The sequence below is a fragment of the Salmo trutta genome, chromosome 10, assembly GCF_901001165.1.
Source record: "Salmo trutta chromosome 10, fSalTru1.1, whole genome shotgun sequence".
NCBI lineage: Eukaryota > Metazoa > Chordata > Actinopteri > Salmoniformes > Salmonidae > Salmo > Salmo trutta.
The window spans coordinates 14,247,540-14,260,848 of record NC_042966.1 but is presented as its reverse complement, the minus strand read 5'-3'; the positions used below and the strand labels follow the sequence as shown (position 1 = coordinate 14,260,848).

Below are 13,309 nucleotides of genomic sequence, written 5' to 3'. Positions count from 1 at the left end.
ATGCAATATTCCTAACAAATTCGTTTTTTATCATTTTACTTTAACTTTAAGAAATTCACTTTTGTCAGCGAACTTGTCCTCAGACTTTACCATTGTGTATATTCAGAATAGAGTAGTGAACGCCATCAGACAGGAGAATAACTTCTCTAAGAATAAAATGTTCCTCCCGTTGCCAGATCCTTCATGGCTCCATCGACGAGGACACCTTGAACCACATCAAGGCAGCATCCCTACGTGCTCATCTCTGCTCGGCCATGGTGGGCACCTGTGCTCAGATTAGGGAATTTGTCTTGCTGGCTAATAATCAATGGCATGAGTGTGGCTCAAAGACAGCTCAAGCCAAGACAGGTTCTCTGAAATCAGCTTGAGCATCTTCCTCGGGACCATTCCACCCGACAGCACGGTGGAATACAGAGCCACAGTAACAGAGTGACTAAGAACCACTCATGGCATTCAGTAGACCTGGAGATGGATTTTCAGTCATTTCTGTCAAGTACATAAAGCATGTTATCAGATTTAAATAAAAGTGAAGTGCTCCTTGTGGCGTCAAGTTAGGCTACAAGGAAATGACAAGGAGCTGGGAAGAAACTGGTGTAAACAGGCTTTTTAAGTCTTATTTTCAACAGCAAGACAGTGACAGCATGTCCTGCCAAAAGAAATGACCCAGGTCCTCTGAGAACAGGATCTTTCAGTCAAGTTCCTGACAATGTTCTATAACTACTGAACCATTTAATATTGGGACAAAAGCAATTTGGAACAAAAACACACACTGCTTATGGCTTAAGTCAACATTGACCAGAAGTGCAAACGGAAGTTGCTCTTAACTGTTTTAGTTCAGTTTAGACATTTAGCTATACATAGACTGGACATGAAAAAAAGCTTTCAATAACACACTTCACAAATCCCTCTCCGTGTTTTGTTCTGGTTCTGCTGAACTAACACGACATAAGATAATATTACATTTCGGAGTGGTTGTGAAACTGTGTTGCAACAAACAGGAAAGGAACAGCTGACATCAATCATGGCAAATGCTACTCTATCCCATCTGGCCTCAATGGATTCACTCCATTCCTTCATTAATGTCTTATTTCTCATAGGGAGTCAAAGTTGTGGATGACAGCCAAGTAGAGGACCATTTATTCACTTTCCTGGAAATGCATCTATAGGTTTAGCCAGGCTTTCACTTTTTCCAGATCTGCTCCTAACTAAACTGGTGATGAATAACAAGGATGAGGACAGAAGGTCTTAACCATGAAGATCCCACAGTAGATATACTACATGGCTTTCCTGTTGGGTTAATTCCGCTCTTTCTTTAACTACACATCAGGTACAACAGTGGGCCAATACATGGGGGGGTCTTTCAAACGGAAAGTGCATTCTACAGAACAAGGGGTCATGTCTATTAAGTGAGTGAAGTCTATAAGCACAAAAAGGTTTCCTCTGTGAGATGTGAGAGGACTCAACTCTACATGCTTGAGTTTTCTTCAAAATGGGAGGTTAACATGACATTTGCACAATGCCTTACCTTCCATCACATACACCAAGGAGCCCACATCTCCTTCTTTGATAATGCAGCTGTCTTTGCCATATTCTACTGGGTACATTGAGTCAACGATCTCTTGGATCTGAGAAAGCTCAAGGTTCTTCATGAAGTCGTTGTCAAGAATGGCCTCCTTGATTAAGTCCTTGGACCTGTGAATTGAATGGAAAGAGATGTGTAAGCAAAGTTTAACATTCTGTTCCTGAAGCTAGAATGAAGTGGGGAAAAGTTACTGAATTGTGAACGATTAGCAAATGGAACCGTTCACATGAACAAATCTCGTCAAAAATGAGTGGCTCAACGTCTGTTTGGTTTTGACAGACTGCTTTCACATGTTGAAGCTTTTTCTATACTTCCATTTCAAAAAAGGTCCACAAACTTCAATCGATAAATAACGCTATGTGAGCATCCAGTCAACAGTTTGGAAAAGAAAGGCACTTAAAGGCCAGATTGGAGAGAAGTGCTGCATAACCAGTAATTACTGGAGGCTGAGATCCCTCCTGTCTCAGCCTCCAGTATTTATGCTGCAGTAGTTTATGTGTCGGGGGGCTAGGGTCAGTCTGTTAAATCTGGAGTATTCTTTTGTCTTATCCGGTGTCCTGTGTGAATTTAAATATGCTCTCTCTAATTCTCTCTTTCTCTCTTTCTTTCTTTCTCTCGGAGGACCTGAGCCCTAGGACCATGCCTCAGGACTACCTGGCATGATGACTCCTTGCTGTCCCCAGTCCACCTGGCCATGCTGCTGCTCCAGTTTCAACTGTTCTGCCTGCGGCTACGGAACCCTGACCTGTTCACCGGACGTGCTTGTTGCACCCTCGACAACTACTATGATTATTATTATTTGACCATGCTGGTCATTTATGAACATTTTAACATCTTGACCATGTTCTGTTATAATATCCACCCGGCACAGCCAGAAGAGGACTGGCCACCCCTCATAGCCTGGTTCCTCTCTAGGTTTCTTCCTAGGTTTTTGGCCTTTCTAGGGAGTTTTTCCTAGGGAGTTTTTCCTAGCCACCGTGCTTCTTTCACATGCATTGCTTGCTGTTTGGGGTTTTAGGCTGGGTTTCTGTACAGCACTTTGAGATTTCAGCTGATGTACGAAGGGCTATATAAATACATTTGATTTGATTTGATTTGAATTTGAGGCAAAAATCACCATACTGTTTCTCCCCACCTTAGGGCCTGTGAATAGAATCAGTTGTTATCTTTACACCAGCCCTCCTTTATAGGCTGGGAGGCTGGATGATAAGGCCTTTCAACTACCCTGCATTTTACTTCAGAGGCCTTGTTATGACTACCCAGAAGTGCCTCATCCAACAATTTGCTGTAAAAGACCAGCTTCAGAAGTACTTTGGCTTCACTATACCATATTCATCGTACTGTGCTGATAATAGAGAGAGTGGGCACTTTAAAAATCATATGGCCTTATTCTTTGGGATTGGAAATTATATTATGTTGTCTCATGTGGGAGGATGGTTCGCGATAGGGCATCGGTTCCAGCGAATCCTAGCTGAGCTGGTAGATTGGTGCCTTCGGAGGTACAGAGAGCTGAGAGATGACACTCAGATACAAGGCATTAGCACTGTGCCACTGGCACCACTTGAACACTGGTATTGGGATTCAAGATAAACCCCCCTGTACTCAGTCTGTCCTAACAATGACATAACAAGTTCATAGCCAGTTCCTGAATTCCCATTTCACTTTTGATAGCTTTGTTTTTCTACGAAGCCCAGAAGAGAAAGACACACAGCACAGTGTCAGATAGGGCATTCAGGGCACTGAGAGTTTAAATGTGTTATTTTTAAATGATATGATCTGCTGTAGCCTACTGTATACATTCACATGCATAGATTTTAGCTAGAAGTGGAGGTGGGTAGTGGATCCATCAACCAAAACCACCTAGCTCTGTACCTGTCAAATCTGGCTCTGAAACGCAGGTTGGCATTAATTACGTTGACTTGTGTGCTGTAGGCAGCTCTGCAGTGGTCACAAGCTGGCACAGCCACAAAGTAATACAATCTTTATTTTAACCCTAACCACACTGCTAATCCTTATGCCTAACCCTAACCTTAAATTAAGGCAAAAAGATCATTTTTGTTTTCATACATTTTTACGATATAGCCAATTTTGACTTTGCAGCTGGCCTATCTAGCGGAAACCGCTCAGTTCTGTCTCCAGGGCAAGACTCATGACAATAAACGTCTAATCTATCTCATGCTATTCTACACATTTTACCATGAGGCTGAGAGAAAATGCTGCTATTTTAAAGCAAATTTCCTGCAATTCTACACATACTGCCATGGGGCAGAGAAACATGTGCAGTTATATGGTTATTCTCATGCCATTTTACACATTTTGTAATAAGGCTGAGAGAATTTTCAATTTTGAAAGCTAATTTCAGGTAATTCTGAACATTTTCACCATGGCTTATGACAAGGTGTTGAACTCATTTTGCCCCGGGGGATGCATTCGGTGATGTGTTCATATGCGATCTGGGGAAGCGGCCCGACCTCGAGGGGGCCCACAAAAGCCCCCCACATGTGGTATGCCAGTGGTCAATGGCATCATGAAGCAAGTACAAGGACATTTTAGACAAAAACCTGGTTGCCTTTGCCAGGAAAGAAATGGTTAATTGACAGCAAAATCATCATTTTGCAACAGCCATCTCAGTCTCCGGACTTGTACCCCATTGAAAACCTGTAGTTTGAATTGAAGAGGGCAGTCCATAAGGGCAGACAAAGGATATCAAGGATCTGGAAAGATTCTGTATGGAAGAATGGTCTAAGACCCCTCCCAATGTGTTCTCCAATATCATAAAACATTTTAGAAAAAGGCTGTGTCGTTATCCTCGCAAGGAGAGAGTGATGGATTATTGAAAACAGGAGATAATCATTTTTACCCCCATCTTTTTAAGATAATCTTTTAAAACTTGTTTAACAAAATCTATATTAGTATAAAATAATGTTGCATACAATATAAATATAAGCTCAGCAATTGTATTATTTACTTTATAGTCTTTTTTGCTTATCTTTATCAAGGGATTCAATAATTCTGAACCCCACTGTATATCCATCCTCAAATCATCAAGGAATGTCAAAATTCGAAGTCTCTACCACGACTTTCTTTAATGAACAAATCAGCGGATAGAAAAGTCAAATGTTTCTTTAAGAAACCAAATAGACCCAGCAAATCCCTGGAGTATACTCCTTTCAACTACAATGACTCATCTCCATAATGTCAAAAATGATTCGGAGAAAAAGCACAAAAGGAGAGAGCGAAACCATTCGTTCCTTTTGGAGGTATTGAACTCCAGGTGGTTGCTAGTGTCAGAGGACCGACCCCCCTTGGTGGCCTGCCAGCCTGTCCTTTTGAAGAGGGTTTGGGGAGAAGTGACAGAAATACCACTGCTCATAAGGATGCTTCAAATTAATCAGAGCCTTTGATATTCTGCATAATAGGGTGTCCTGGCATGCTTTTCAGGGGAATACTGATGCGATATATGGCCAGATGGAGACAAGAGGGACTTTGGTTGGAGTCTTTTAAATAACATAACTTAGACAAACTTGGATGGACATTTCAGGGCTCCGGAGTAGTCCAGTGGTCTAAGGCACTGCATCTCAGTGAAAGAGGTGTCACTACAGTCCCTGGTTTGATTCCAGGCTGTATCACATCCGGCCGTGATTGGGAGTCGCATAGGGCGGAGCACAATTGGCCCAGCGTCGTCCGGGTTTGGCCGGGGTAGGCCATCATTGTAAATAAGAATTTGTTCTTAACTGCCTTGCCTAGTTAAATAAAAAGATACAATTACAGGACTATGGTTACTGGTGTAATATTTTAACTGAAAGTCAATAGATTCCAGTTTGACCTGTTGCGTTTGTGCGTCTTCGTTTCGCTTTTCATTTCCTTTGCTTCAGAAAACGTGTCCCTGTCAGAGCCCAGAGATAAACATAGCGGTTCCCATAAAAGGATAAAGTATGCACCTTTAGAGCACAGCCAGATGGATAGACAGCATTACTACAAACTTTATAGGACCCTCGGACGGCGGGTGCAGGAATCAAACTCTTGTCCTCAATGCCCCCCTGTACCATACCGTCCAACCTTAGTTTCATTTAGGAGCTCAGACAGAAAAGTGCTTCCATAATGGATAGCATATGTTTCTCCAGACTGAAGCAGGACATTTCCATGTAAAAGGACGCATGACCACCAACATGTGAAGTTCATAAGAGCAAATCAAACTGGGTGTCAAAGGAAAGCTAAGAGCCTATATTTTGGGGAAACATTTGAACCATTTTACATCTTAGAAATTAGGCATAAATTACGGCTTTGACTTCTGGATAAACAGACGGAAAAGGGGTCTTAGAAAACATTTCCCATAAACAGTCTTAAAAGGTATTAGAAATACATCAAAACATAATAATGTTGAAGTAAAGATGCCTGCCAACTAATATCAACACTTATATTTCGTTTTGGAGAAGTTCTGTAAACTTCTGGAAGATATTTTTCTAATCCCTCCACGAGGGAGGATAATGAAAGTTCACAGAAGTAACAAGAAAAGGTAGACCTACCAATTTAGTTTATTCATTATTAAGTGATAAAAACTTGTAATTCTGTTACCAAATCGGTAACAGAAATACAAAAAAATATAAATAAAATCGGTGTTAAGGAATTACTGCAATTGAATTGGCTACAATGGGAAAACATAGCAGCAACAAACCCCAGTTAGGTTACCTGCTACTGTCCTCCCTCCCACTGGCATACTGTTATGTTCAGCTCATAACTGTTTTCTTTCTCTTTCTGTTGTCTGGTGGTCAAAGTGAGTGTGAAAACAGTCTACACTAGTGTTGCACAGTATACCAAACTTCTGTACTTTTTTGATACTAGAACATAAAACAAGGTTCGGTACTGGAATTTTTGTTTCTTTCGGTACTTCTGTAAAATGTGTCTTACACATCAAGTCTGTATATCAGTGCAGCCGAGTGCACCGTGCCTGCTCCACTTAGCCTGCACTGGGAGTCTGGGCTGCATCATGCTGCACAGACGTTAGCACACTTGAATAACGCGACACGGCATGTAGATTCTTTTTTTTACTGTTAATTACTGTTTACAAAACACTGTCCATGAATGATAAAAAAAAATTTATACAACGCAAGAAGATACTGGTAGCTTCCAGCTTTGTTAGGCTACCTTTCCTTGCTAGTTTAAAAAAATATATATTTAACCTTGGTTTAAGTAAGCAATGTGAGTTAAGAACAAATTCTTATTTTTAATGACGGCCTAGGAACAGTGGGTTAACTGCCTTGTTCAGGAGCAGAACGACAGATTTTTACCTTGTCAGTTTAGGGATTTGATCTAGCAACCTTTCGGTTCCTGGCCCAACGCTCTAACCACTAGGCTACCTGCCGCCCCGGTTAGAGCAGTAGCTTCAGTTTACAGCTGAAGCTAACATCAATTCACTAGTCCAGTACTTTGTTTGTGATAACATGCAAACCATAGCGCAAAATATGCTGATTTCAAAGCTGATTGCCACCAAAACGGTCTTTCTATTACGCCTCTCACAAAGATGATCTATTACCTCAGGGAACTGACTGTGTGTGTGAATAGGGCTCCAATGGGCTGCCCCCCTCTTGCCTTGTGAATAACGTCATTACTGGTTAAAGCACGCACCTTTATAAAATAAGCCACTTCTATGCAAATGTTGTTGATCCGTAAAATAAAATAAGTCCCAAATGGAAGGGATTTGTCTGTCATCTGTAGCCTTGTGAAATCAGCCAAAACAAGCTCAATAACTCAATGCATGCACACACTCCTATTGAAGATGCATTCACCTGTATTGTGAATAGGCCTAGGCTACATCTTGATTCACCCTGTTTATCAATAGATTTACCATTCAAATAAATGATTAACATTATGTTATGTAGTTAGATTGTTTTTACCAAAGTCAAATTGATTGTAGGATTGTTGAATTGATTCGTTAAAAAGAGGACTGCCCGAAAAACCAACTAATCCCCTTGAAAAGGCCTGTGTGGCATTAATATGAGTCAGAAACATTTATTCTAGTGTCAAAATGGACTGCAAAATGTGTAAATGGGATCATTTTGGTCATAAAGTCAATCTCGTCTAAAACAGAGTTTTGAACCTGAGTACGTCACAACAAGTAAATGAAGGTTGGGTTTGGATTACAATTATGTCAACAAATCATGCCCCCTTTTGCCAAGCTCCACGTGCAAATCACCCCTCCGCCCACTTGGCTTCCCTTCATTGAATGGTGCTTCCATTGTAGTGATGGGCATTCCAGCTCTTTAAGCTCCCAAACAGCTCTTTAAAAAAATATGTTTTGTATTTTTTCAAGTCAAACAGTTTGCGATAGTTTGACTATGATTGGTGTTAAATCAATCCTAATTAAATTATTACATGAAATCATACTCTACCTTAACCACAGTGTATTTAAAAATGCATTGGTTTGTTATAAAAAAGAATGCTATTAAACATTTGCATTTAAAGTATAACTTTTTAATGTATATAAACAAAGTGCATATAAATCTAACCATTCAAAACGAATACAATCTGAACAGCATAATAGATTATTGCACCATATCAAAGAAAAATAAATCACAATGTGCAAAACTGCAGCATCTCATTTAAAACATTAAACTGGTCCCTCTTTTCTCTCTCTTCTTTATTGCCATGTTATAACCAGCAGCACAGGAGCAATGCTGACCATATTTTGCTTTTATGAGAGATTTGCATTCAGAAATGCAAGCTGCCTCACTTGAGGGGCTGATGAGGTTTCTTCTCTCAGTAATTATTTGTCACGTTTTCGAGAAGACCCTCTCAGAGGGAACAGATGTGGCCACAATGCAGAGTCTCTCAATCATGACTTTAGTAAGCCGTGGGTAGACAGAGGCCTTGTTCTTCCACCAGCTCAGAGGATCTGCAGATCTTTGAAAGAGGGGCTCCTCCAAATAGGATCAGACCTCCATTATGGCATCTGCTGAGGGATTCCTTCGTGCTGCATCCCCAGTTGCTCTCTCATCAAACAGCATCCAAACAGCAGATGTTTGTGGCACTACTGCTGGTGCTTCTGCTCCATCTGATCCCTCTTCTTCCTGTTGCCCTGGTGCCTGAGCCAGCTGACTGCTGGGGCTGTTCTTCCCTGCTGCTGAGGTTATTCTTTGAAGATCCTCATCAATCTCTCTGGCATCACTGAAGGCTAACTTCTTAAACCTGGGGTCAAGCGCAGCGGTTTCTGATAGCACGTGATTATATTCCATTCTGTGGAACTTTCTGTCCATTAATGAACATAGGGTGTCCATCAACTCTGTCACATGTCCTGTGGTTATATTTGCTTCTCTCTGGTGTGACTGTGTTAGTTGGCTCGTCCAATATGTACAAATACAGAAGGTAACCCACTTCATTACTTTGATACATTTCATAACCCAATTGTGAAACATAATTTATGTAAACTGACATTATTTGTTGCTTATTTTCTAGTTATTAGGTGCATTTAAAGTCCAGGACATGTGGAACCAGCCTGATCAACATTCTATTTCACTTCACATATCATGATGTCTGAAGTGAAATAAAAAGGTGAACGCAGCGATCAGATTGGTTCCACCAGGCTAATCATAAACACCATGAACGGATAACGCACCAGTGCTTGTGCATTAGTGCGTGTGTGTGACAGACCAGTATCTTTGATGAGGGGCCAGGAGCTGATCTACGCTGCCATGCCATAAATGGGGCACTGACAAAGACCTCACCTCTTGCCTGCTCACCAACAGTCGTCGATGGGGAGAATAGAATCAGGTAGGTTCAGTCTGACTTGTTCAAACTTCAACATAGTATATGTTTGTGTGTCAGATATCACCTATCCTACCTGCCATTGGTACTAGAACAGTGACTATGTGTGTATGTGTTCACAGAAACATGTATGGTGCCAGCACATGGAGACTTGCAAGATGATGTGATGAAGTCCAGACTGACAGAATTGCTTGATACGGATGTCTCTGAATGGGGAGCCCTGGCACTCAGCATAAACATTTTACTAGACACAACTTTTACTTGTGTTGTCAATTATTGAATTGAATGGTATTAGTCAATATAGGGAGGGAGAAAATCTGTGTATTCTGCACCAGGATCAGGGAACTCCTTTCGCATACAGGACACCACACAGGAAGGTATGACCACTCTGACATGTTTGTCAAGGTAGCACCATTACCACCAGACAAAATGCCAATAGGCACAGTATCCTTTTTTTCCATGGTATTGTTTTGGCATCGATTTGGGATTGAGTATCATGATGGTATCGAGTTACGTAAATGTCACGACTTCCGCCGAAGTCGGCTCCTCTCCTTGTTCGGGCGGCGTTCGGCAGTCGACGTCACTGGCTTTCTAGCCATCACCGCTCCATTTTCTCATTGTTCCATTTGTTTTGTCTTGTTCCCTGCACACCTGGTTTACATTCCCTAATCACACTGCATGTATTTATTCCTCTGTCTTTGTGTGAAATTGTTTTGTTACGTATTTAGTGTGATGCGCCAGACTGGTTTTTCCCCTGGGTATCGTATTTTGACCAGTTGTATGTATTTGTCATACATTTGTATATTTGTGAGTGTTTTCGCGCTTATTGGCTTTTACCTGTGGCTGGAGGATTTGGACGCAGTTGCTGTCTTTTGTGCTTTTGCCAAATAAAAGTGCGCCTGATCACAACTCACACAACTCAGATTTGGTCCGGACTGACCAAATTTGGTCTTGTTTGGGGGCTGAGCTCATTAGAAGAATAGCCAGTGTGTAGAATAATACCCATATATGCAAAGGATGATATTGCATATTTCTACCTTTGTCTAACCTATTCAGAATACATGCATTGTTGGGAAGGGCTCATAAGTAAGCATTTCACGGTACAATCTACAACTGTTGTAATTGGGGCATGTGACAAATAAAATTAAGAGAATGACATTCATATCTATAATTATTCATTTCTTTGTAGTAATTCCATGATGTCATTCTGTTACCGGGTGTAAATCCACTTACTGTAGTTAAATAACCAAATTAGATTTTTTTTTACTAATTGTCATGTCATAACTGACACCCCACCCCCTATGAGAACAAGATGGCACCGACAGAGGGCTGCCTCACTTCTAGTCCTTAGGAAACTTTGCTACACATGCTAACCATGTGTATTTTTAATTTATTCTACTAGGCAAGTCAGTTAAGAACAAATTCTTATTTTCAATGACAGCCTAGGAACAGTGGGTTAACTGCCTTGTTCAGGGGCAGAAAGACAGATTTGTACCTTGTCAGCTCAGGGATTCAAACTTGCAACCTTTCAGTTACTAGTCCAACATTCTAACCACTAGGCTACCCTGCCACCCCATGTATGTGACCAATAACATTTGATTTGATCCTTTATGCAGTGCAGACATCTTTGAATCTTAATTCAGAGCAGATATTTAACAGAGTTTTTGGAAAATGTGGTCGCATAAAAACCTGAGGGAGATTTTACCTTCATTCTGCTACCAAACTTTTCATCTGCACATTTCTTCCAGTAAAATTGTTTGGGTCAAATGTTCTGTGTAAATCGTTAAAAGTAGTCCATGTGCATAGATTTGTATGGTTTGTTTTTGTTTGGCATACATTTTAAAGTGAAAAGTATTAGTCTTAGCGTAATTCCATTACCATGGAATTGCTCAGAAGTAGCTTGTTCTAATGGCAAGTATTGGGGTTGACGGAAATTGGGCCACCACAACCAACCAGATACATGGATGAAGTCTATAATTATGAGATGTACTGAAAAAACGATTTATCTTTGAGACAAGCAGGACTTCTGTAACTGGCTTATAAAACACAAACAAGGAAGTATCATATGGATATTTACTGCTCCAAGAATGGCATTCCAAGGCCAAAACAGAAGCCTGAGAAAGGCTGTGATTATTTACAGCCTACTCAGTTTCTGAAATATAGTTTCCAAGGCATGCATGAGATGTAATTGAAAGAATGTCACATCAGTGCACACATGGAGTTCCTAACAATTATTATAGTATTGCTGCTGTGATCAAACACTGAATAAAAGTGCTGATGGAAGAAGTATGACCGTAGATCCACTAGTGAGATAAAGCTTTTAGAAGTCAAACATGAGGCAGGCAACCATTCGGTAAAATAACACAACATTGTTTCATAGATATGAACATCCTCACAAAAATCCATTCCATGGGAATACCCCCCTACCACCCACACACACATATACAATATTGGCGAGAGGGAGAGAACCTATTTGTTTTGTTGAAACAAACAGTCTATCTTGACAGTGGATTACATAGGCCTTAGATTGTATCAAAATGCAAAGCCAGCTGGGAGACAAAAAATGGCTGACTCCACATAATAAATCTTTCTCCTTTGATTGAGCTTTGACAAACAAAGTGCTGTAATAGAAAGTTATGTTCTGTACTCTGAAGGGATTAACATATACATTTTTATTTTTTACAATACTCAACTTCCTAACCTAATATTTCCTAATGATTTCGTTTTATGCAGATATTGTATCTCTTACACTGAAACTGTTATCTGTCCAAAATGAATTGCAATTGGATGTTCTGGTGCTGCTCGGGGAATTTAAAGTGTTGATTGAGGACCTAGTAGCTGAGGAAGGTAACTATTTTTATTTAATGTTGTGTTGAATTTTTATTTTACTTTACATTGCATTGATTGCTGTTTGGTTACACATTGTATTTGATTGTTGTATTATTGTGATCAGGGCACCCTTGAGAATGAAACCCTGGTCTCAATGGGTTGACCCTGAATAAATAAAGAATAATACAATTTTAAAAAAGAAAATCAGATATACACACACACACACACACACTACCATTCAAAAGTTTGGGGCCACTTAGAAATGTCCTTGTTTTTGAAAGAAAAGCACATTTTTGGTCTGTTAAATTAACATCAAATTGATCAGAAGTACAGTGTAGACATTGTTAATGTTGTAAATGACTATTGTAGCTGGAAATGGCTGATTTTTAATGGAATATCTACATAGGCATACAGTGGCCCATTATCAGCAACCATCACTCCTGTGTTCCAATGGCACATTGTGCTAGCTAATCCAAATGTATCATTTTAAAAGGCTAATTGATCATTAGAAAACCCTTTTGGAATCATGTTAGCGCAGCTGAAAACTGCTGTCCTGATTAAAGAAGCAATAAAACTGGCCTTCTTTAGACACGTTGAGTATCTGGAGCATCAGCATTTGGGGTTCGATTACAGGCTCAAAGTGGCTAGAAACAAATAACTTTTTTCCGAAACTCGTCAGTCTGTTCTTGTTCTGAGAAATGAAGGCTATTCCATGCGAGAAATTGCCAAGAAACTGAAGATCTGGTACAACGTTGTGTACTACTCCCTTCACAGAACAGTGAAAACTGGCTCTAACCAGAATAGAAAGAGGAGTGGGAGGCCACGGTGCACAACTGTGCAAGAGGACAAGTACATTAGAGTGTCTAGTTTCAGAAACAGATGCCTCACAAGTCCTCAACTGGCAGCTTCATTAAATAGTACCGGCAAAACATTAGTCTCAACATCAACAGGGAAGAGGCGACTCCGGGATGCTGGCCTTCTAGGCAGAGTTCCTCGGTCCAGTGTCTTTGTTCTTTTGCCCATCTTAATCTTTTGTTTTTATTGGCCAGTCTCAGATATGGCTTTTTCTTTGCATCTCTCTCTAGAATGCCAGCATCCCGGAGTCGCTTCTTCACTATTGACGTTGAGACGGGTATT

The 13,309-nt window shown here is 40.5% G+C and overlaps 1 protein-coding gene across 4 annotated transcripts in view; it reads right to left on the bottom strand.

The window, feature by feature from the left end:
* The window catches only part of prkg1b (protein kinase cGMP-dependent 1b), a 158,705-nt gene that overhangs the window by 125,931 nt on the left and 19,465 nt on the right, over positions 1–13,309 (bottom strand). For all 4 annotated transcript variants that reach the window (XM_029764538.1, XM_029764539.1, XM_029764536.1 and 1 more), the window contains exon 2: positions 1,526–1,692. In XM_029764538.1, the coding sequence (XP_029620398.1) occupies positions 1,526–1,692 (167 nt within the window). The remainder of the gene's footprint in view (positions 1–1,525; positions 1,693–13,309) is intronic.